This window comes from Pristis pectinata, chromosome 16 (genome assembly GCF_009764475.1).
Source record: "Pristis pectinata isolate sPriPec2 chromosome 16, sPriPec2.1.pri, whole genome shotgun sequence".
NCBI lineage: Eukaryota > Metazoa > Chordata > Chondrichthyes > Rhinopristiformes > Pristidae > Pristis > Pristis pectinata.
Genome location: NC_067420.1, coordinates 15,439,591 through 15,463,982, shown reverse-complemented (window position 1 = coordinate 15,463,982; position 24,392 = coordinate 15,439,591). Strand labels below are relative to the sequence as shown.

The 24,392-nt window shown below is 39.6% G+C and overlaps 1 protein-coding gene across 2 annotated transcripts in view; it reads right to left on the bottom strand.

The window, feature by feature from the left end:
• LOC127578854 (teashirt homolog 2) overlaps positions 1-24,392 on the bottom strand; it is a 414,469-nt gene that overhangs the window by 192,605 nt on the left and 197,472 nt on the right. For both annotated transcript variants that reach the window (XM_052031371.1, XM_052031372.1), the window contains exon 2: positions 726-3,826. In XM_052031371.1, the coding sequence (XP_051887331.1) occupies positions 735-3,826 (3,092 nt within the window). In that variant the 3' untranslated portion in view covers positions 726-734. The remainder of the gene's footprint in view (positions 1-725; positions 3,827-24,392) is intronic.

Genomic DNA, 24,392 nt, shown 5'->3' with positions numbered 1-24,392 from the left:
TGCATTGCATCTGCTGCTGTTCAACTGATTCTGAAATATTGTTTGCAGTGGAAATCCATGTTTATTTGGAAATTGTCAAAGCCAGTAGCACAAAATGGACTCTTGATGAATCAGCAGTGCCTTTTTCACTGTGCCCAATTTCCTTTTCCATTGATGTTAATGGAAAAGAAAACTAGGCACAACGCATTATTTGGGATTAGCCTGTTTTTGTGCTATTGTTTGATTCAAATGGTTTAAACATACTTTCAGCATTTCTAGTAGTTTATAGTACTTCTGTGTTCAAACTGCTTGGGAGACCATCAAAAGTCTGAGTAAATGCCATTGCAAATAGCTGAAACAATCATACAGGCAGACAAGATTGAATTTCATTAACAGTAAGTATGTGATGAAGGGCACTTTATTGTACTGACTGAGAAACAAACATCTAAGTACACTATGTAAAATTTCACAAACACACCAGCATATTATTGATCTATCCAAAGTACAGCAAGCCACCTTCAATCAAGATGATAGCCATGGACTTTGGAAGTAAGTCCCTGCAACTTAAAAATTTTCCTGGGATAATCCCCAGTTAGAAAAACTAAATAGCTTTTTGAAGGACTATCAGCTGCTCTTGCTCACTAGTTTTGTGGAATGCATTTTGCTTAACATAATTTACAGTGACTCACCTTCATAATGTGAATCAGACAATTAAATGACTTAATAGAAACAGTTTTGATGCTCACCTTGAGATGCTACTCTTCCTCTAGTTCAGTTACATACTGCGAATGATTCTCTGGTGACTTCCCATGTGTTTTGCTGAGATGCAGTTTTACTGCATGCTTGCTAGCAAAAGTTCGATTGCACAGATTACACTGGAACTTGCTGCCTGTGTCCTCATCTGCTACAGTTGGTCCCATTGACTTCTCAGATGTTACTTTTGACACTTCTTGCTCCCCTCTTGCATGCTGTACAGAAATTTTTGCCATATCTTTCATAGTGAAGCCCAAATGGGATTCCAAATGACCAATATAAGTGGAAGGAGTCCTAAACTGGGAGGCACAATCGTTGCAGTAGAAAATTGGATGCCCTGTGTCTAAATTCTTAAGGAATTTTGTTCCACCTGTCTTTCTCAATTGATATTTTACATTGGCAAGCCAGTGACTTATGGTAGTCATGGTGAGTCCAGTAAATTTTGAAATATGCATACGGTCTTGTGGACCTAGATCAGATAATAAATATTTGCCTTCTCCTGTCTGCCACAGACTTGCAGCAAATTGGGCCTGCAGTATAAGAAGATGCTGGGGATTCCAGTTTGACTGCCTTCCTTTTCTTTTCTGAACTGGTAAAAATTCCATTGACACATCTTCAAAGCTCCTCACATCAGTCTCTAACCTTTCTGCTGTCATCTTTGATGAGGTAGAAGGTTTTGGTGTTGTACCCTTTGGGAGAACCTTTACCATATCAGCAATATCAGATAAAGCATGTTTGGAAGGTATTGAAGTAAGAGGTTTGACCGTGTTTGATTGGACGGTTTTGCCACTCTTCGATTTGGTGAGATCTATTGGCTGATCACTGCTTTCATAGTAATATCTATCAGCAACATTAGATGGCTTTATTAAACTTGGCGGTGAAGCTGATTTCTCCAACAAGCTTTTATTTAGTCTACAAAGCATAGTTACAGGGTCTAGGTTTGAGTTAAGGGGCTTGGCTGCTTTGCCAAGGTGAGTATTCATTATAGATTGCAATGCACTAAGTGGGCTAACAGAAAGGTGTTCAGATGGGTGATCTGTGATGACAGTCAGTCCAGAACATCCATTGGTTAATGAAAAATTTGGAGATCCTGTATCGCTTTTTACAGGCTCGTTCTTGAAGCTTTGCTTCACTTCTTCAGCATCTTTCAAACAAGGTGAGTCTGCCTTTGGGAGATCAATGAGAGTCTCTGTTTTTATTGGACTCTCACTTTCCTTTTTACATGGCAAAGTGAGTGGGGACTGCAGATTTAACTTTGGGTCCTTTTTCTCGATATTGCTTTCTTCCAGCTTGGATGAAATCTGCTCGTGAACTGGGCTAATTGGTTCTTCCTTAATTTGGTCATTGTTGGAATGAACAGCTTGGTTTTGGCTGCTTGTAATTACAGAGAAATACCTGACTTTTGGAGCTATTGGTTTCAGGTTTGGCTTAACTTGCAATATTTGAGTACCAAGTTGCACAGGTTTAATAATCCCTGGAAGCTGATAGGCAGCATGGATGCTGGGATATGCACTCCAGCTTGGGCTCCCAGTTTGGGCTTTGTTAATGGCTGAAGTAACAGTGTTTTCAAGTGATTTAAGTATATCACCACCTCCCTTTGAACTCTCCTCCAGATCTTCTTCTCTTATGTATTGATATTGAAGTGTGGAACCAAATATCTTTTCTGGGTTTTCACCTTTGCAATCGTCTTTATCTTTAGGTGGTTTCTCCACTTCCTCTGTTATCTCTTGCTTTTCTTCTTCATTTTTGTTATCTTCAACTGCTGATGGAGTTAAAGAATCTGGAGGCAACTTGCTGACTGGTGCTAGAGGTTGGATTTCACTTGATGGTGCTTCTGTGACAGATTGTGCTTTGTCCACAGCCAAAGGATCAAAAACAATCTGCTTTCCCTTTTTCGACGCAGAGTTTGTTACCTTAAGAAAGTGCCCTGTCACCATCATATGAGCTGTGAGCTGCTGTAGTGTATCATGGGAGCTTCCACATTCCATGCACTTCAGGATTTGAGACTTACAAGCTTCAAATTGCCAGGTATAGCTGGCACCATTTTGATAGCCATACCGATTGTTAGATGACACATAGGGGTTTGAATTCTTCTGTGCTTCACCTGTGAATGTCCCTGCAACTCCAGTTGTTGAATCTGGTGAACAAGGCTGGTTGACTTCATGCTGGGCCCGTTTTTTAGTGGGGGGGACTAACTTTGATCCAATAGGTGGCATTGGTTCCTTCAGAGGCACTTTCTGGTAATGTTTTGTTTTAATCATATGAACACTCAAGTCTTGAAGGGAATCAAATGAATAACCACAGTACATGCACTTTAAAACTTTCTGGGCATCATGCATACCATCCATTTCCTGCAAAGCCCGTTTTCGTGACTTTGTCCAACTGCTGTTATGGTCCAAGTTTTTTTTGTGGTTATCATCTTGGTAATGGCCTGTATCATTCATGTGCACGGTTAGTTCTACCAAAGTGTCATATGCTGCACTACATTCTCTGCAGCGAAACCTACTGGCACCCGTGAAGACTGTCCCAAACAATTTGTTATTTTGCCTGTACAACTGCACTGAACTGAAAAGATTTGGTTTAGGCACTGGTCTGCCAGATGACGTCTGCTGAAATGTTTTGGATAATGCATCTTGGTGCCAATCAAAACTACTTTTGGTGCTTTCATTGCTGCTTTTGCAACTTGTCCTTTCAGCCTTTGATTGCTTGAGGTCAAAGCCGAGACTTGACCAATATGAATCAGATAGAAAGCTAGCATAAACGGCTCTCATTGCTCCTAAACTATTCTGCTGGCCATTCTTTGTCTCTCCATTTGACTCCTCTTCCTTTTCTTGCCCATCCCGGGAAGAAATACTTTTAAAGTCAGCCAATCTGTCACTGGTATCACTTATGTGTGAGTCGCACTCTGCATCCTGGTTAGATATTGCACTAATTGGAGAATTCTGGTAGCTGTAGCTGCCTTTGCTGTCTTCCTCTTCCTCCTCCTCTTCTTCCGTGCACATGTAACCATTGCCTTGTAACTCCTCAGCAGAAGGGCTGGCATCTTCTCCTTCTCTCAGTTCTCCTGTCTTTAAGTCTTCTTCAGGGACATACACTGAAATGCAAAGGAATATTGATATTGTAATTGTCAAAAAATTGAACCAGAACAAAAATGTGCAACGTTGGCACAAAGAACAAACCCCTCCACACCACCTTCCCCATTTCTTCCCCAGTCATGTTCAATTTGACCAGGTTAGATCTCCCTCTTCTGTGCCCCTGCATTTATTACTTTGCATGTCCAATTTTCTTCTCTTTCCTAAATCCCATAATCAAACAAAGATAAATGTTCATTTGATAGATCTGAATCAAAATGAGAGATGAGACACATTCAAACAAATTCTCATTAAAAAAGCAATGCATCCAACATTTTAATGACAAACTACAAAATTTATATTTTATATGATAACATTCTACTGACACGTTTTTGTTTGTTTAAAGGCAACAAAATATTTCACTGCTTACTTTTGGTCAGTTTTGTCCTCATTAAAGGGAGGGCTGTCAATGGAAATAAAGATCACTACCAGCACTATGTATCGGTGTCAAGTATACTCCCAGTAGGTACTGAGAAGCTGTGGCTATACTAGTGGTGTCACTGCACAAGCACACTAATATGCCTTAGCCTCTGTCTACACTGGTATGTTATGCTTGGTATAATTATATTCATTATAGATGGTTTCATATACATAATATTACATCTGTTTCTCACACCAGCCCTTGCATACCGAGGAATTACTTTTCTTTTTAACTCCATAAAAGGAATATAACAAGGCAGATAAGTCTTGCAGCTGAGCACAATTAACTGGGGCACACAATAATTGGTGTATTACAGTGGAGCTGTAGGTAAATTAATTTTCCCCAGTATGATCCATTGATGCAGGTTTATCAGTGATGGTCATGAAACCCTGCACACAAGGAACAGCCTTTCAGGTGACTACACTTTGCACCAAGCATGGGAAGCTTTACTGGCTAATATTCAGATTGGACATAATTGTCCTGATGTTAACGAAGGTCTGAATCAAGGAATTAACCATCCCGAGCTGAAAAGAATGGGACATGAGAGTTTGTAACCACTGGGCCACATCTGCAGCACCTCTGTCCAACCCTTGTCTCGAACAGGTGAGAAATGGTAGGAAGCTGGAGATTGGGTAAATTCCAAGTAGGCTAAGCTTGCAATTGCACACCAAAGAAATCCTCATCAACGAGGTAAAAGAACAAGTGATACTTTAAGAAGGTCATGTAGGAGGAGTTTGGGGATGGAAGAGTAGACCCCAGTGCAAGGGTAGATCTAATCTTACCTCTGGGGTCAAAGGAGCAGACTTGCATCCCAAACCTTTCAAAGTAAATCAGAAAACACAAAACACCACAGTGACTACATTAGATGGCCCCCAAGATGAGAGCTGGGTTTATGATACATTAATCCCATACCCATTTGACCTTGTGTTCGATGCATACAAAATTCATGCTGCTACATGACTTGCCAGTAATAGCCACATTGTTTCTAACCTCAGCACTTCCTCACCAGACTTGGTTTCATGAGTAGCTAACAACAAGTTTATCGGCAACGGTTAAAGCCTGCCAACAACTCTTAAAGGGGAGGAGATTTGTGGCTGCAGCTAATCAGACAACATTGAAGATAACTGTACACACATATCCAATTCCATTTTTCACATCTTATTTTCTCATCACCCCATAGTCTCTGCACCTCCAAGTTGAAAGTGATGCAAGCATATACCTTCAATTTACTAACACACCTCTCACCAAAACCCGATTCTTCTCCTTTTCTCCTTTCAGTTAACCAGGAACTCCCAGCTCCCAAAATGCTTAGTAGAACCAAGGTAGAACCAAAAACTGTCAGGAGACAGCACATCCTGAGAAGCTACATGCCAAGGCATAATTTTAACTTTCTGCCCCAATATATTTAAATGCAGCTGCATTTGTTCTATATACCACAGACCTCACTAAGAATTAACACCTTAACAAGATCTCTTGAAAGCTAGAACAACTGTATCGGCACTTTGATGACCTTAACTCTCTCTTAAACACTGCTGAGCAACAGTGCAGAGACGCCTGGGCCGACATCAGAGAAAAAAAACATCATCCACACTTTACATCTGAACTGCATGGCTTTGAACTCAAGGAGAAAGAATGGCCTGCCTTGAATTGATCACTATGCATCTATGGCACATCAAAAACACTCCTAACTGTGAATTCAGAGATAAAGTGCAATCTAAGAAACATATTCTTCATGACTTCCCAATCCATGCCTTTGACAGACCAATAATAGACTGAGGACCACAGCACCAGTGGTGAGGACCACAAAGGTATGGTCAAGGCAGGTGGAGGAGTGTTTACAGAACTGCTTTGAATCGGTGTACTGGACCATATTCAGGGATTCATCTTCGGATCTAAATGAATATGCTATGGCCATCACTGACTTCATCAAGACCTGAGTATGTGGCTTCGAAAACATACTGAGTCTTCCCAAACCAGAAGCCCTGGATGAACCAGGAGATTCACAGTCTGCTGAGGGCTAGGTCTGTGGCATTCAAGACCAGCGACCCAGAAACCTACAAGTCCAGGTACAACTTACGGAAGGCCATCGTGAAAGCAAAAAGGCAATTCCATGTGAAGCTAGAGACACAATCGGATGCACGACAGCTGTGGCAGGGTTTGCATGCCATTGCTTCCTATAAGGCAAACCCTAACAGCATAAATGGCAGCAATGCTAAACCCCCGATGAGCTCAACACCTTTTATGCATGCATTGAAAGGGACAGTAAAATTACACCTGTGCGAATCCAGACAGCACCTGGCGACCCTGTGATCTCTGTCTCAGAGGCCGACATCAGAACATCCTTCGAGAGGGTGAACCCTTGCAAGGCGTCAGGCTCCAACAGTGTACCTGGCAGGGTATTGAAAATCTGTGCCGACCAATTGGCTAGTGTTCAAGGACATCTTCAACCTCTCACTACTGCAGTTGGGGGTTCCCAACTCCTTCAAAAGGGCAGCAATCATACCAGTGCTCAAGAAAAGTAGAGTGAGCTGCCTCAATGACTATCGCCCGGTAGCACTCACATCTACTGGGATGATGTCCTTTGAGAGGTTGGTCATGGCTAGAATTAACTGCCTGAGCAAGGACCCAGACCCACTGCAATTTGCCTACCGCCACAACAGGTCTGCAGTGAACACAATCTCACTGACTCTCCACTTGGCTTTGGAGCACCTAGGCAACAACAAAGTGTACATCAGGCTGCTGTTTATCGATTACAGCTCTGTGTTCAACATCATCGTCTCCTAAATACTAATCAACAAGCTTCAAAACCTGGGCCTCTGTACCTCCCTCTACAACTGGAACCACAACTTCCTTATCAGGAGACCACAGTCAGTGCGGACTGCTGACAATGAACACAGGTGCACCTCAAGGATGTGTGCTCAGCCCACTGCTCTACTCTCTCTACACTCAGGACTGTGTGGCTAGGCACAGCTCAAACACCATCTACAAATTTGCCGATGACACCACCGTTGTTGGCAGAATCTCAGATGGCGAAGAGGGGGCGTACAGGAGTGACACAGATCGGCTGGTTGAGTGGTGTTGCAAAAACAACCTTGCATTCGATATCAGCAAGAACAAGGAATTGATTGTGACTTCAGGAAGGGAAGTTGGGAAAACACACATCAGTCCTCATTGAGGGGTCAGCAGTGGAAAGGGCGAGCAGCTCCAAGTTCCTGGGTGTCAACATCTTAGAGGATGTATCATGGGACCAACACATTGGTGCAATCACGAAGAAGGCACCCCAGCGGCTCTACTTCAGGAGGAGTTTGAGGAGATTTGGTATGTCACCAAAGAACTCCTGCAAGTTTCTACAGATGTACAGCGGAGAGCATTCTGACTGGCTGCATCACCATCTGGTATAAAGACTCCAATGTGCAGGATCAAAAGACACTACAGAGGGTTGTACACTCAGCCAGCTCCATCATGGACACAACCCTCCCTGCCATTGAGGACATCTTCAAGAGGCAGTACCTCAGGGATGCGGCATCCATCATTAAGAACCTTCACCATCCGAGACATGCCCTCTTCACATTACTACCATCAGGGAGGAGGTACAGGAGCCTGAAGACCCACGCTCAACATTTTAGGAAGTGCTTCTTCCCCTCTGCCATCAGATTTCTGAATGGTGCAGGAACCCATGAACACTACCTCGTTATTCCTCTTTTGCACTATTTATTTATTTTTGTAATTTATAGTAATCTTTATGTCTTGCACTGTACTGCTGCTGCAAAGCAACAAATTTCATGACATATGTCAGTGACAATAAACCTGATTCTGATATCCAAAATTCATGAAATAACTCCCAATGCCTCATCAACTTCTATATCAATTTTTTACCATTAACCATCATCTTGCTATGTCAAGGGAGGAGGCACCTGCTCCATTCAAAACAATCTGCAGCATTGATAACATTTGTTGTGAAGTGAAAGAGACTCTGGACCATGAAGACCATTTCTCAATACATTGTTAAGAAATTATATGCAGTGATCATCAATGGAATGCCATTTTTTCATGCAGAATAGCAGGGAGAGGTGATGAACAATAATCTCTCCAATTTCCTGTTCAACGTGCAAGCATCAGCAGTCTATTGACTCTCAGAAAAAAAAAACTGTCTTGAATGTCAATTTGAAGGGATTTGAAGAGAGAATCTCTGAATGGGAGTCTCATGTTTGATTGTAAGTCTCCACACAGAATACATTTGTGCAGCATATGCATGATTAAATTGAATATATTCAATTCTTCTGGACTTTCAATTACTGAAGATTCTGGAAAGACCAGTAAAAAGTGATACTGCCTCTTAAATTCAAATTATTTTAGTTCTGAAACATTTTGATTAATTTTAAGATATAAAACAGGAAGATTTATAATTTAAAGCACAGAGATTGTAGTCATCTTTTCTTCAATTTTTATTCTGTTTCATTAAGCTTTCCCAAAAACCCAGCTCCATCTTTGTTTTCACATTATTTGCCAGTAAATGAAAGGACTTTATTAATTTTGAACTATGTATCATTAATTAATATTGTATCGGTATTGGAACTATGATGTGTTCTGTTCCTAATTAGAAATAAGGTTAGCTGGACAAAGTAATTTCTATCAATTCATCTGCTAATAAATGGTTCATCAGCTCAGAAACTCTGAAGGATTTGTTTGACTTCCAAGATACTTTCTTCACAGAAATCTTTTGCAAAATTCTATTTGTTTAAATTTAGAACTATGGAGAAGATCATGAAACTATGGAGAAATTGGTGGGTTAATTGGCCACTGTAAATTGCCAATTAGTGTCCATGTGAGTGGCAGAGTTGACGGGAATGTGAGAAGAATAACAAAATGCAATGAATGTAGATGGGTGTTTGAAAGTCAAACAAATTCTTCAGTGTTTCAAAGCTGATGAAGATTTATCAGTCAATTAATTGATATGAAGTACTTTGTCCAGCTAACCTAGATCCTAGTTAGGAACTGAACACATCAGTGCAGACTCGAAGGGCTGAAGCAGCTGTTACCTTGCAGCTTCACTCTATGACTGCGACCACTTCAGCTGACGAATCCCTTGACATCAAAATGAGTACCTAAGCATTCAATACTGCTGGAGTGGATATCAACATCCACTAGACAAAGGTCCTCTACAACCAGCCCGCATTACATCACCCTGCCCTCTGGTTCATGGCAGGATTAACGTGAATCACTTCCCACATCTTGGGAGCAAACTAATATTAGCAAACGAATACTAGTGTCCTCTTCAAGGCCAACACCACCTGCATTGAGACATTACAAAGAGTTAGCTATATTGTGTTGGCCATATCATTCATATGTCCAGCACAAGACTCCCAAAACAGGCAGTCTACTCCGAGTCCTCTCATGAGAAGTGATAGCCAGACACAGAGGAAAACATTCAAGAATGTGCTAAAAGGCTCACTGAAGAAGTGGAATATCTCCTTTGGCTCACAATCTCTATCCCATGAAGAAAAAGCATTCAGTATGGAGAACCTTGCAGCCTTGTATCAGGAACAGATAAAGGCCCTGCCCAAGCAGTGGCAGGAGTGGACTACCTCACAAACTACCCACCCACCTGCCCCAGTCAGGCACCTCCTGCCCCATCTATGGAAGAGCCTGCAGTTCCCACATTAGCCTCCTCAGCCACCTCAAACCACAAAACCACAGTGGAAACAAATCTTCCTCAATCCAAGAGAATGCTTAGAAAGGAGAAGAAGATAGAGCATAGACTTAGAAGATGGCTTGACAGATCCAAATAGAGGGTTTAGCTCCTGTTCACCCATTGCTACAGCCATGATGATGACCTCGAATCCCACTGGGATATTTCCTTGACACTTTGGTCAAGATTGACCAATATGTGGACAACATTTAGAACTGAAAGGGAGTGCTGAGATTATGGCATTAATGTTAGGAGTCTCCATTTGTTTGGGTAAGGAGTGGGAAGGTAATACAAGACAATGAGAATACCACCAACTGCTGCAGGAGCGAAGGAAAGCAAAGCAAGCTGGCATCCTTACCTCTCAATCGTATCAAATATTTCTCGTCCACCAGGATCTCCAAAGTTACACAAGAGAATCTGTGCATCCTCTACCTTGTTCCATGAGCTACCGTGCAATATGCCGTTATGTACCAGTCAGTCCACTTCCCATTCTCAGTGGAAATGGGTATGTGGAGCCCACATAACGCTCTTTCACAAATGTTCCATCTAATCAGCACATATGCTCCATCTACAGATTAGGCTAATTGTCTCCAGAGAAATTCAAATTTTGGTAATCTGCAATTAGGACCAAATGTGTGCCCGACTGATTTTTAAACAGGTGTGTCTTCAGCACCCGTGTTCATACTTTCGATAAAATAAACCCTGTAATTGATCTATTCATATTTCTCTTAGATATGTCAAAGTGATCTACAGTAAGAAACAACCTATCTTGAATGGGTATGATCCTCCACACAGCTAGCTTTTAGGTCCTATAAATGATTAAGGGAATTTAAACAAAAACAAATACTTCCATTTAAAAAAATTTTAATAGTTAAAACCATTACAAACTTTATGGATCAGATCTAAATAAACTGAATTTAATGCATCACAACTTAAGCCTATGCAGCATTATCATATAGCTCAGCCATCGCATAAACATCATGGCATTTGTAATAAATGTCAGTGGAAAAGATGGCAGTAAGTCCAAAATAGCTATCGTCCTTTTATGTGAATATAAAAATGACACTGTGCAATCAAATTGAATTTTTAAAAATCAAACTGCACTGATTCTATGTAGAATTCATCTTTCATTTTGAAATATTTCACAATAGATTCCAAAACAAAGCTGTTGTCTCTAGATTTTATTTTGGTAATTCTTGTCCATTTGTCAGGTTAAATCTGATCCTGGCTATAATGGCTCTCTATAGAGATTTCTTTTCAATAATGAAAGTACATAAAAGTTGATCCCTCAGCTAGGTGTGGTGGAAAGCTCTTTTAAAAACATGTCAATAGAATTCTCAGAGAGTCAAGGAGAAATTAAATTAACACGTACAAATTTGACAGCATGTTCTCAATTATGTAGTAGGGCTCGAAAATTAATTACTCCCTTCCAATTTCATTCTTTGCTTTTAAGCATGAAATGATTTATGTAACTGGAAGTAATCTATTACAACAGTAACAGCTAAGTTTATATCATACTCTACACTGTAACAATTGCACTGTTGATTTTGCTCAGTATAAACACTACTTGGCACTTTATGAACAACACCACATTCATGAGCACTGACCAAATCCAATGAACCAGAAGTCAGGATTGAGTCATTATAATTACTCCCTCTACTACCAGCCCACCTACCAAAATGGAGCCCCATTTGGGCATCCATCCTCAATCATGTTCTACCATCAGTTCCAATAAGTGTTCAAGTGATTTCCCCACTGGTTTCAGCTACAATGCATCTCCCCTTCAAGGAGTGGGTTAGCTTTAATCAGTGCTTCAATTGATGGCAGCCAATGATGGAATTAAGCTCTGCGGTTATGTCATCAGGAAATCAATAGCATGAAGAATGCTCATGGCTGCTGGAATCACAACAGTGAGCACCCAGCACTGAATTAAGAGGGTGTGGGCAAATCACACAAAGCTATCCCAGTCCAATTTCGACCCCAGTAAAATATTGAAAGAAGATTATTTAAAATAAAAGGTTGCACACAGCAGGGAAATTCCCTAACTCAGTTAATTTTGTTTTTACATTTTTTATTCATACATAACACTGAAAGCCATTTTAACAATACATTAATAAAAGTATTCCACCATTAGAAATAGGCGTATTACTGCATTCGATCCAACTATAATATACACTTAACAATAAACCCTAACCTCTTACAATGAGCACATTAACCATGTAGGCATAAAATAGATGTGCAGTCTGCTCGCTTTATCTGTTTTTCCTCATTTTCACTTTTCAACCAAAGCTACATTTAAAAACTTGCTTGCATTTTGCACTTTTTCTCATGTAGAATAATGTTAGAAATCTGGGGCTTCAATGTCAGGACAGTAGTTGTGGGTAGGTTTGTCAGCTCACTAACATCTCTGTACATTGCAGGGCGGCTGTACTCATAAAGTATGGGCAACTTGATTGTGAAATTCCTATGCATTTTGGAATAAATTGAGTTTAATTCATCTATGATTAGGGCTTGAATCTTTTTGGTTTGTTGCGAGTAATAACTGAAAAACATTCCAGGAGATCTACATAGAAAGTTCATCTTTTAAAACAGATAAAACTCTGTGGTGGCAATATGTTTTATTATGTCAACCAAGCATTGTGTTTCAGGAGTGCATATTATGCATGAACTACTGACCAGTCACATTTGTTGTGGGCTTGTCAGTGAAGTGACTGGGAATTTTGGGGAAAAAAAACAGATTAGTTAAAAACATAGAAAGAAACGAACAACTTTGAATGGGCAGCTGCACTTTTCTTCATTTCCAGTTAAGTTGTAATTCATTATTGAAACAAAAAGCTTTTGCATAATGCTTTTTCTAATAATTTTTTTTTGCCAAGCATAATGACGATTCTAATTGAACCAAAAATAAATAAATGAAAAATGCAAGCCTTATCTATTGTTTATTGCAGTGGCAATACTAGCAGTCAAAAGGTAAATCTACTTGTAAAAGATTTAAAATAAACCAGTTAATATATGTACTTAAGCAAATGGAAGAACAAAGCGCAAAAGTGATCAAACCTGTGTTCCAAACATTTCTGCGAGTTTTGGCTTCATTCCCATTTCTTCATCATGCAGCCATAAAGCACCTTAAAGCATCTTTTTGACAATATTCAAGTTTCCTTATAGGTACAAGTTATTGAATAATCATCAACTATTATTACCAACTCTTACTTGTATGACAGCCCAATGATAATACATATATTTTGCAGTTATACTTCTGCTGTTCTGTGCTTGAGTGAATTTTCATTGAACCTTTTCCAAACCACCGACCAGGTCACAGTGAAGGAGAAAGTCACATTTGTACAAATGTTGAACACTGATCTTTACATGTATATATAAAAGAATACAGATAGCACTTTGTAGGAATTTGCTGCAAGCTTGGAATACGTGAAATTGTGAATGGGCCACGAAATGTATGCGTCTCACACCAAATGCATAGGACTTAACTAGTTCAACAGAATGATGAAACTCCCAGTGAGATTTAATCTGCTGTTCTCAGGTTCTTGTATTTTTTTATATGAAAAAACTGCTTTTTATCATTAGGTTATCAAGGATATGATTGTTGTGGAGGTGAAGTTGAACCATTACAGACTGCTATGGAAGAGTATCAAATGAGCAGAAGCCAACCAACTATTTGTAAACACCAACACATATTGAACCTGAAGCCATACTTTGGGACAACCTGTGCACACGCCAAGTCCTATTCGCCAATAATCTGGTATGACACCAGACAATGCAGCACGTTTTACAATTTAGAGAAACAACCCGTAAAGAAAAATCAATTTTTACAGAAATGACATTCTCAAAATTTATTCATGCATAGTTGAAATTCACCAACATAGGATTTTGGAAGTGAATGTAATTAATCTCTGTTATCTCAAAAAAGCAAACAATTTTTTTCTCTCTCTGAAAGATTTCCTGTGTCCTTTGTATTGGTCGTTATCTTACATCTGTAGATTCTCCATTTTGAGTACAGCAGTGTGAAGGTGTTAATAGGTTCCATTATAATGAAAACAATTCTATTTTTTCTTGACTTCCAATTTCTACACTGCTGAAAGATTTGGAGCAGGATAAATGTGCAAGTCCACTGCACTAAAATACTCCATGCCAAGCAGATCAGAAATGTAATTTTTATTCAGATGTTACCAGCAGTGAGAAATGACTTGAAACATACAAAATCCTTAAGGGTGTTGACTGGGTGAATGTGCAGAGATTGCTTCCTCTTGTGGGAGAATCTAGAATCAGGGTCACTGTTTAAAAATAAGAGGTCACGCATTTAGGACACAGATGAGTTGATTTATTTTCTCTCGGGAGGTTGAGAGTCTTTGGAACTCTCTGCCTCAAAGGTCGGTGAATATTTATAAGGCAGTGGTAGATGGATAATTGATAAGCAAAGAGGTGAAAGGTTAACCAGGGTAGGCAGGAATGTAGTACTGAGGTTGCAATCAGATCAGCAGTGACTTTATTGAATAACTGAGTGGGCTTGGGGGATGGAATGCTCTCCTCCTGTTCCTTATTTGCATGTTTATACAAACATATGTGCAGAGTCAGGAGATGAGTCGCTCACTGCAGATACCTGCTCTCTGAGCTACTTTTGTAGCCAAGTTCTCTATGTAGCTGGTCCTGTTAGTTTCTGGTCAATGGTGATTTCTGGCAATTCCCTCTTACTCTCAGTTGCTTGCAGTTCTTTGGTTTCTGAGGAGCTGTAAATAGCATTGGTCACTGCAATCATCAGTAAACATCCACACTTCACCCTTATGATGGAAGGTAAGTGCTTGATAAAACAGTTGAAGGTGGTTGAGTCAAGGACACAGCCCTGAGGAACTCCTGCAGTTAAATGTGGTTCAGGAATGATTGACCCTTGACAACCACCTTTCTTTGTGGAGATTATGCTCCAGCTGTTGGGAGTGTTTTCTCTCTGATGCCCAACAGCCTCAGCTTTACTAAGGTTCTTTGGGGCTGCACTTAGTCAAATGTGGCCTTGAATTCAATAGCAGCCATTGTAGTGAGTAGACTGGTGGGTCAGTAATTAACCAGACTGCATTTGTCCTTTTTTGTGGACAGGAAACTTCTGGTCAACTTTCCACATTGTCAAGTAGATGTTAGTATTGTCACCATATTGGGATAGCTCAGCTGGAAGTGCAGCTGTCCTTGATCAGAGTCTACAGCAGGGCTATTGCCTGTACCCAATGCCCTCAATCATTCCTTGATATAAGATGGAGTAAATCAAATCAGCTGAAGAGTGATATATTTGATAGTGGAGATTTCAAAAAGAAGCTGAGATGAATTGTGCATTCTGTATTTCTGGATGATCAGATTGGTGCCCCATGATCCAACCATTTTCATTCTTATTCTGATTTGATACAACTGAATGGATTTCAGGGCCAGTTCAGAGCCTGGTTGTGACTTAACTGCATTTCTCTGGGTCTCATTTTGGACTGGCTGATTTCCTTCCCTAAAGGACATTACTGAAATTGCAACAATCTGCTGGTTAATTTTTCTGATATATGACCTTTCATTAGTTCTCTTTCAATGGATGCTCCTTGATATGCTGAGTATTTTAGTATTCTCTGCTCTTATTTCAGATTTCTGGTATCTGCAGATTTTCACTTTTCAATAGCTAAATGCTTCATTCTTCAAATAATGACAGCTTATGATTTTGTCTTTAATTGTGTCACCATGTCAAACTAGATCAGGATTATATCAATTCTTCCACCTGAGAATGCCCAATGGTCACATCATTAAACATCAGATAGAAGGAACACTTTTTCAGTTCAGAGAAGAATATGTTGGGTTGGATTTTGCCCTCAGCAGCAAATGACTAGAATCAGTCTTGCATCAGTTCATTAGTTCATTATATCATCACTTGCTCACAGAACTTCCATTGGATTTTCTGAAATTTGCATCAGGATCCCTTTTCAAGATGTCTTAGCCCAGTGTGGGCAGGAAAAGCAACTGGAAGTTCATTAACCAATTGGATTAAAGAAGTATTAATGAGCTCAGAATCTAAACCAGGAAGTGTAAATTAGAATGTTTAATTCAATATCAAATTAACTACTGAAAGCAAAATAAGAGAAAGCAAAAAAAAAGAGATTGATTTGAGTATTTAAAATGACAGATAGATTTATGTAATTTATGATATTTGTACAATTTCCAACAAAAAATAAAATTTGGAGGGGTTAGTCTTTGGACTTACAAACATTCAGTTTCACTGGCCTACAGTTATCAGAAATTAAGACATTGCACTGTGGAAAAAAAAGACTAATAATTGAATTGGCAAGCCCCAATTTTTTCTATTGAGTTTAGTGGGTATCCATTACTTGACTGTAGCAAATCTTGTGTCATTCTATATATTTGGATGTCAAATCTTTCAATGAGATACCATGCTTATCCAGTTCTGCTCCAGACTCAAGCAGCAGGGCACCTCAGTCACACCCTCCTCAGCTGGGGCTTTTATTGTGCCAGTGCAGTTGCTGGAAGTCATTATTTGATATATACTTAAAAATGGCAACACCAATAGCCTCACCATTTTTTCTACTGGAAAATAATGCTTATTGAATAAGTACATGTATGTTTACACATTCTTGACATAATATGCTTTGTTAGCAAGTAGAAAGAGAATTTTGAGTCATTTTAATGGAGGTTTGTAACACTGTATCAAATTTTTTCTTCAATTATTTAATACAACAATGGGAAATTGCATTAGATAATTACCAAAGTGAACCAGCTTTCAAAGTAAATCAAATCAGATTTCCAATATATGTCAAGAAAAAATGTTGAATGATTTTATGGAGTAATTCCAATACCAATCAGTGCTGCACTGGTATGAAATGTAACTTTGGTTCTATGCAATTATGTTTATGCAAGCGACTGTATTCTTTCAATATTCCATACATGTAAAGAGCAGGTATATCAATATTTCACAATGTAACTCATTATTATTCACAATATAATGTCAGATTAAAAAATACCCTTAATACAGACAATAATTTCAAGGCCTTGTACTTTAACTTATATTTTAATTATATTACATATAAAGTATTAAGAGTTTGTCAGTGGCAGCAAGAATTAAAGCAATTCTAAGTGGTGGATTCTGAGTTTAAGTGCCTCATCACCCAAACGCTGGGTCCAATTGAGAAGAAATGTTTAGTTTATTTCAAAAAAACTCTCTGAAAGAACAAGGGAGGTTGGCTAAATTTTCTCTTTGCAGATAATGGATTGGAGAAAAAAATATATATGAGGAACTTTGGTGGAAACAAAATCCGTTGATTGTGTTTACAAGAAAAAATGCAATAGGTAGGGAAATGGAACGAAGTGAATAGGTCTTTCAGAGAAAGGGTGTAAGCACAACATGCCAAATGCCTTCCTTTTATGCAATGAAGTTCTCCGAGTATCCTAAAAGGGTCATTATCTGCAACCAATAAATCTTAGGACAGAAAATTCAAGGTATATGCACAAAAAAAGTAATTTTGTCATGTTTTTGTCCAATTTTCACTTATATAAATACAATTATTTTATTCCATCTTTAGATGGACTAATTAATCAGAACACAAAAAAATTTAAGTGGCTCAGAACGTACCCATTGAGAAGAGAAAATCTTTTTCTATGACAAATGACAATGATACACCTTCAAATGGACATTTGATTTTCAAGATGATGCCAGACAATTAACTTGCTTTGCCACTGGCAACCCATTATAGAATTTGAAAGGAAAATGAGGCAATTTCTTTAATGGACAAGATGCGTTTAAGTACAGGAAGGAAAGCCGCAGACTGCAGAAACATACAAACACAAGTTTTAACATAACTTTTAATCCGAATGCAGCTACAATGTACATACTTCTTGTGAACAGATAATCTTGTGAATGCAGGAGATGTAACTTGCATCAAAACACATTGTTTTGGCAAGCTATACCAATATTGTAGACCTGGTATGCTAGAGTGCCTTCTGAATTTTCTTGAATGCATGTGCTCCCCTTTCAAGAATAAGTATTATCACCATGAAGACCATACCATGTTTAAGCTTTTTGAAAACTTTTATTATTTTTGTGGTGAGGTTATCCCTAGTTTTGAAGGGCATTGATCAGCTGTGATGTATCATTCTTGTTCTGTGCAAGTGATAGCAATTTATAATTAAAATGCCTTTAAACTGATGATCCCATTAGTTTTACCAGCCTGAACTGCTCACAAAACAACATACCAATGACATTTTTTTGAGACAGAGTAAAAGAGCTTAAAAGTCCTAAATTATTTACCATTATTTTGTAAAAGATAGATAATTTATGTTTTCAACAAATATAGTGTCTCATTGATTGGTTAGGATTGGTTTGAAGACATGAAACTTGTTTGGTTATGTCTGACTTAAGACCTTCAATGTGATTGTGATAGATTAGTCTGAGCTGGTATATCCCGTCTGGCTCATAGGGGAGAGTCAGATAAGGATGGCCAAAAATCTGGATCTAGGACCAAATATTTTTCCTAACTGGAGAACTTAGTGTCCCAGTACACTTTTACACATCAGACCACATTGAAAATTACTACCTGTGATGTAATCTGTGACATCATATTCCCCTCCCCCTTCTTTTAACTACTGATATTAAATTGTTCATATTAAATACTTAACACGTGTGTTCAAATAATGTACAGAATGTTATAGATGCATATTGAACATCTGTCTACCAATAATATGAAAAGTACTTTCTGGGCTCCGCATATTATTACCATATATTATTGGTAACATTGCTTGTGCTGGATTAGGTGACAGAAAAACACTGAAAGAGATCACAAGACAGCCAAAGATGAGGTAGAATGTTAGGCTAGCTTAATCTTTTTCATTTCCATAAGTCAACCAAGATGCACACTATGGCTCACCCTACAGACTACAAGTCGGTATGTACCTGGGACAAGTTCCAGAATTATGGACCATGGATTTTTATGTCCTTGCATCTAATTATACACCAAATTAACGGGCTATGCAATTCAATTTATACACACACATCTTATGTGTTTTGTTTATAAATACATATAACTAGTAGACATTTTGAATTTAAATGCATTAAGTACATTTCTTGCAGCATTTTTCAATTTGCCTTTTTAATACTGGATAGTATACGAAGCCTTCATTAACAGGTCAGCCAGACAGAAAATAAAAAAGGAGCTAAGCTGCAGGGAACTTGTTACATTTAGGATTTTCTATATATCTACATTTGTTTCCTTGTAGGTAAATAGGATATTCTCTACATCCTTATGCTTTGATCTTTTGTTTTGTGTGCTAGGTGTTCAGGGAACAAAAAAGAGTTTCACATGACTTACAGGCTTCACTGTAAAATGATCCACTGAGTCTTTGAAAGGTGGCAGAATAATACTTTAATGGTCAAATAAATGTATTAAACAGGAAATAATAAGTAAATAATAGCAATGAATGAACTGTTCCACATTAGGATTTTTATTGCATCACTTTTCCATTGAAAGTAGAAATATGTAATAATGTTGCCCTGGAGACAATGTCCATTCTCAAAAAACCATAAATGGAAAACCAGATGAAATCTTTGCTACATATTGAACAAATAGTTATAAGGAGAGATTGAATCAGCTGGGTTTATTCTCACTGGAACACAGAAAGCTGAGGGATGGCCTTATAGAGGTTTATAAAATTGTAAAGGCCATGGATAGGATTGATCGTCAGAATCTTTTTCCCAAGGCATGGGACCCGAGAACTAGAGGGCTCAGGTTTCAGGTGATAGAGGAGTAATTTATAGGTGATGTGAGAGGTATGCTTCTCACACCAAGAGTGGTGAATATTTGGAAATCCCTGCCAGAGGAGGTGGTGGAGACAGGTACAATTACAATGTTTAAAAGGTGTTTGAGCAGATACTTGGATAGGAAAGGCATCGAGGGATATAGGCCTAATGCAGGCAAATGGGATTAGAACAGCTGGGCATCAGAGATGGCATGGACAAGGTCAGCTGAAAGGGTCTGTTTCTGTGCTATATATGTCTATGAAATTAAGTCAAACAGCAATTATTCTCTCAGAGGCTAAAATTCAGATGATTTATTCGTAAGCCTGGGTAATCAATGCAGCAACCTCATCCCTCTGAGCTCTGCCTGTGCAATCAACTGCACGGAGCTGAGACTTTGCTCCAAGATTTTGGAGAGGAAACAGTTATTGTAGATGAGTTTAAAACTAAGATTGGTCAGCAGGACAACAGAGTAAATTATGAAGCATTAGACTGTGGATTTTGCAGGGAAGAAAAAGATGCCATGATTGGGTGGCAGAAGAGCAGAAAAGAGGAGAAAGGAGAAAGAGGTGTGATAAGAAGTAAATAATGGGGTTGGGGTCAAGGCAACATGCAACATGTGCATATGAATGGACACAGAAAATTCAGATAACACAGCAGTTGAAACCTGGACGGGGGTCTGGGACCGGGGAAAATGAATGATGAAACACCACAAAAGGTCATTCAGTAAAATGGAACCAATAAGGTAAAATAAAGAGCTTGAGTAGGAGCTCTTCAGCTTGAAAATAGTCTGCAGTGTTTGACTTTTAATTGTACAATACCTAAAGAGGTGAGAGGTACCTAAAAGGCATCTACATCTGAAGGAGCGCAGCAATCCAGGTTCAGCCTTGCATTAGATGGAACCAGACACCATCCTCTTTGGTTTGGAAGTGGTGTCCAGCTCCAGTTTAGAACAAAGAACAGTACAGCACAGCAACAGGCCCTTTGGCCCACCATGTCTGCACCAACCATGATGCCAATCTGACCAATCCCATCTGCCTGCAAATACCTCCATTCCCTGCCTGTTCATGTTTATGTCTAAATGCCACTTAAATGTTGCTTTCATAAATGCCTTTACCATCTCTCAGCAGTGCCTTCCAGGCACCTGCCACTCTCTGTGAAAAAAAACTTGTCTCACAAATCTCCTTTAAATTATCACCTGCCCCCCCCCCCCCCCCACCACCACCTTAAACCTATGCCCTCTGGTATTTGAGATTCCCACCCTGAGAAAAAAACTTTGACGATCTAGCCTCTCATAATCTTATAAACTTCTGAAAGGTTGCACCTCAGCCTCCGACTCTCTGGAGAAAATAATCCCAGTTTGTCCAACCTTTCCTGAAAGCAAATACTCTCTAATCCAGGCAACATCCTGGTCAACCTCTTCTGCACCCTTGCAATCGCAGACCTAGCCACTGTGTGGTGGGTGACGGCAGAGGTTTCAGCTACCATTTTAGCACCAATGGAGCCACACACAGCCTCACAGTGCACCACAGGAAGCTCAGACCGGCACCGGTCAAATGCAGACTGTAAGCATCACAGCACTTGATTACACTGCTGCCAGCAGCTTTGAGGCCATTAGGGCAATACTGTGATCTGCCTTCCAGCAGATTATAAAATCACCTGATGTCTCACACAAGTGATATCATTGGGCCTGCAGGGTATGAATATGCCTGCCTTTCGCTAAGTACTAAGAGTCATGTTGTTACCAGTGCCTCTCTGACAGCATACACATAGTCATCCCTCAGAATAATGGGTCATCCATTTCAGATGGAAATGAGGGGGAATTTCTTCTCTCAGAGAGGTGGAAACCTTTGGAATTCTTTACCCCAGACAGCAGTGGAAGCAGAGCCATTGATATTTTAAAGTTGAGGCTGATAAACATTTGTAGTGGAAGCAAATTATCCGCAACCATAAGGCATTGCCTAAGAGCACACCACTGTTGTGGGTTAAGGGTATTAAGGAGTATGGAGACAGGGCAGGAAAATGATGATGAGGCCATGATCCAGTCAAACAGCCAAACAGGCTGACTGGCCTTCCCCTGCTCCCTATGTTCTCAGCAAACTCGTACTCATGGTGTGAGAGTGGAGGTGGAGCAAAGGACAGGTGGTGTAGAGCTGGAACACCCACATGGAAGACAGACACTGAGAATGAGTGGAATTAGTCAATGGCTGTAATGTCAGGAGATAGATAAAATAACAGGTCATTGTGAATTGCTCAGGAAGACATGGAGGCAGCTTAAAGAGGGATGGGAACATAGGGTCTGACTGAGTGGAAGTGAATTTTACTTCACTTACTGCAATTCAGGAACCAATCATCAACATCCCAAATGATGCAACAGAACCAGTGAAGATGAAATCCACCTAAATAATCCAGTCTGACTAAATAATTCCAGTCACATTAACAATACAACTGGTGATAGAGTGGTGTCAAAAGAAAATTAGGGAAATGTAGTTGGGATCCCAACCAAAAGATTCATATGAAATCTGTGATAGATGAGGAGAGACCAATCTGAAACTAGAGGTTAGAAATAAAGACACAAATTCCTATCTGCATAAAATTATGAAGATGAGGTTAAAAAGGCTGCAGATATTTAAGAAAGAATGGGTGACATATTTGGTCCTCTGTGCACCAAGCAATCAATGCCTCAGTTATGGAGACAACAGTGGCTGCATTCTGATGCATTGCCTTGGGGTGGTGGATGACTTGCTTCCACTACAAGTGACTGTTGAGTTCTATGCAGGACCTGTAGATATTACAGGAGGAGGGACACTTGGAGGCTGGCCTTCAATCAGGTGAGAGGGACCACAATAGGCTTGTGCTCACAGGTGCTTTGTGCAAGAGGGGGACTGAAACTGTCCAGGACTTCAGCCAGGTATTCCTGGATGAAGCTTGCCATGGGGCACTCTGTCAGGACAAGATGGCAGTCCATAAATGGATGCACTTAGGGGAAGGCTGTAACGCTCCCTGTGGCCACTCTATCTGAAGGGAAAGTAGATGAAGTTTTTTCCCCCTTGGGTAACTTCTCTAATGTAACAGAGAGCGAAAATTGTGGATTGTGGGAGAGATCAGTGACATTTGCATAGGAAGCCAAGAATGACCTTCACAGGCAACCCAATCAAGTATACACGTGTAATAATGAATTCAAAACCGCAGGAGATTACAGGTCTCAAATTTGCACTTTTGTTGATGTCATCTAGGGGTCTTTTACACGAGAAAATGGTTCAACGGCAAATTAATATCCCACCAGAAAATCAGGAGGTGAATTTCCTGACTGGTGCTAAGTCACTCAGTGGGAGATGCAATATTGTTCCCCTGTAGTTGTGAAAAAGAATTTCTTGGCCAATGTGTGAAAGGAGGGGTGGAGGGGAGGTGGTGGGGGTGGGGGAAGGGAAACATCTGCTGTAATCATGAAGGATCTATCCTACAAATATAAAAATGGTATCAAATGAAAAGAATGACATGACAGAGCCAGTGAAGAAGAAATCCACCTAAATAATCCTGTTTGCCGAAACAATTCCAGTGTTAATGGACTGGAAGTAATAGAATCAGGAACTGTACTGAAAATGACCTGTGCTTTGTGGCAGTACTTGATTGTGTTAAAAAATGAACTTGAATAGATCAACAGGATAATGACAAGGGAGTTATTTACAATTAATATACAATAGATTTGTGAAAGGAATTGCTGGTGTAAAATTAGAAACAGACTGAGAGATAAAAAAGATGTCCAAGGGTCCAAATAGCAATAGCACAATATATGGCGGAAATGCACAGGAACAGAAGTCATACCAAGTTGTCAGAAGTAAGTAGGATTTATATAGATAATGTGTGGGAACACAAAGAGGTGATAAAGAGACAGCTAAATGGATTGTTGGCAAAAATTAGCCAACCAGAGGGTGACAACCTGTCGCATCATCAGAACATGCAAGTTGGTTGGGAAGATTCGAAGGATAAAATGAATGAACAATTAAACCAACAGGAACCCTAATCCTACTAACGGCATCAGATGCAGTTTGTATTCAGAGTTTGCAATGGTTATAATCCAAAAAGGCAAGACAATGGACAATAAGCCTACACTTATCCATGAACAGTAATTAAATTAATGGATCAATTGGAATGAGAACATCAGTTGAGATAAGACATGCCAAATGGGGATGGCATTCTTGGCCTCGTGGGAGAGGAGGACATTATCCCAGTGGCGTTGGTACCATTATTGCTAATAATTAGTGTTTCTCAGAGAGCTTCTTACTGGGAATCCAGACCATTAGATAAAGATTGGCGGCCAGTCTCAGAAACTGTACTAGGAAGCAATGATTCATGTGAATGAAGATTCTGGAATAGGGCCATTAAAGAAAACAAAAGTATGACAAGCACCCACAGCATCTGACAAAGGACGATAATATATGGGTAACATCAGATATGGAATGCTGCATCCAAAAAATGACCACATAGATCTGTGGGTGCATGCATAGAGGCAATATGCTACTTCGGCCTGTGAATTCATAAGTGTTGAGGGACAAACTAAGGTAGGCAAAAAAAATGGGAGAATATTGTACCACAACTAAAACTATCTTAAAACTGTGGGAATCAAACAAAATGCCCTATTTC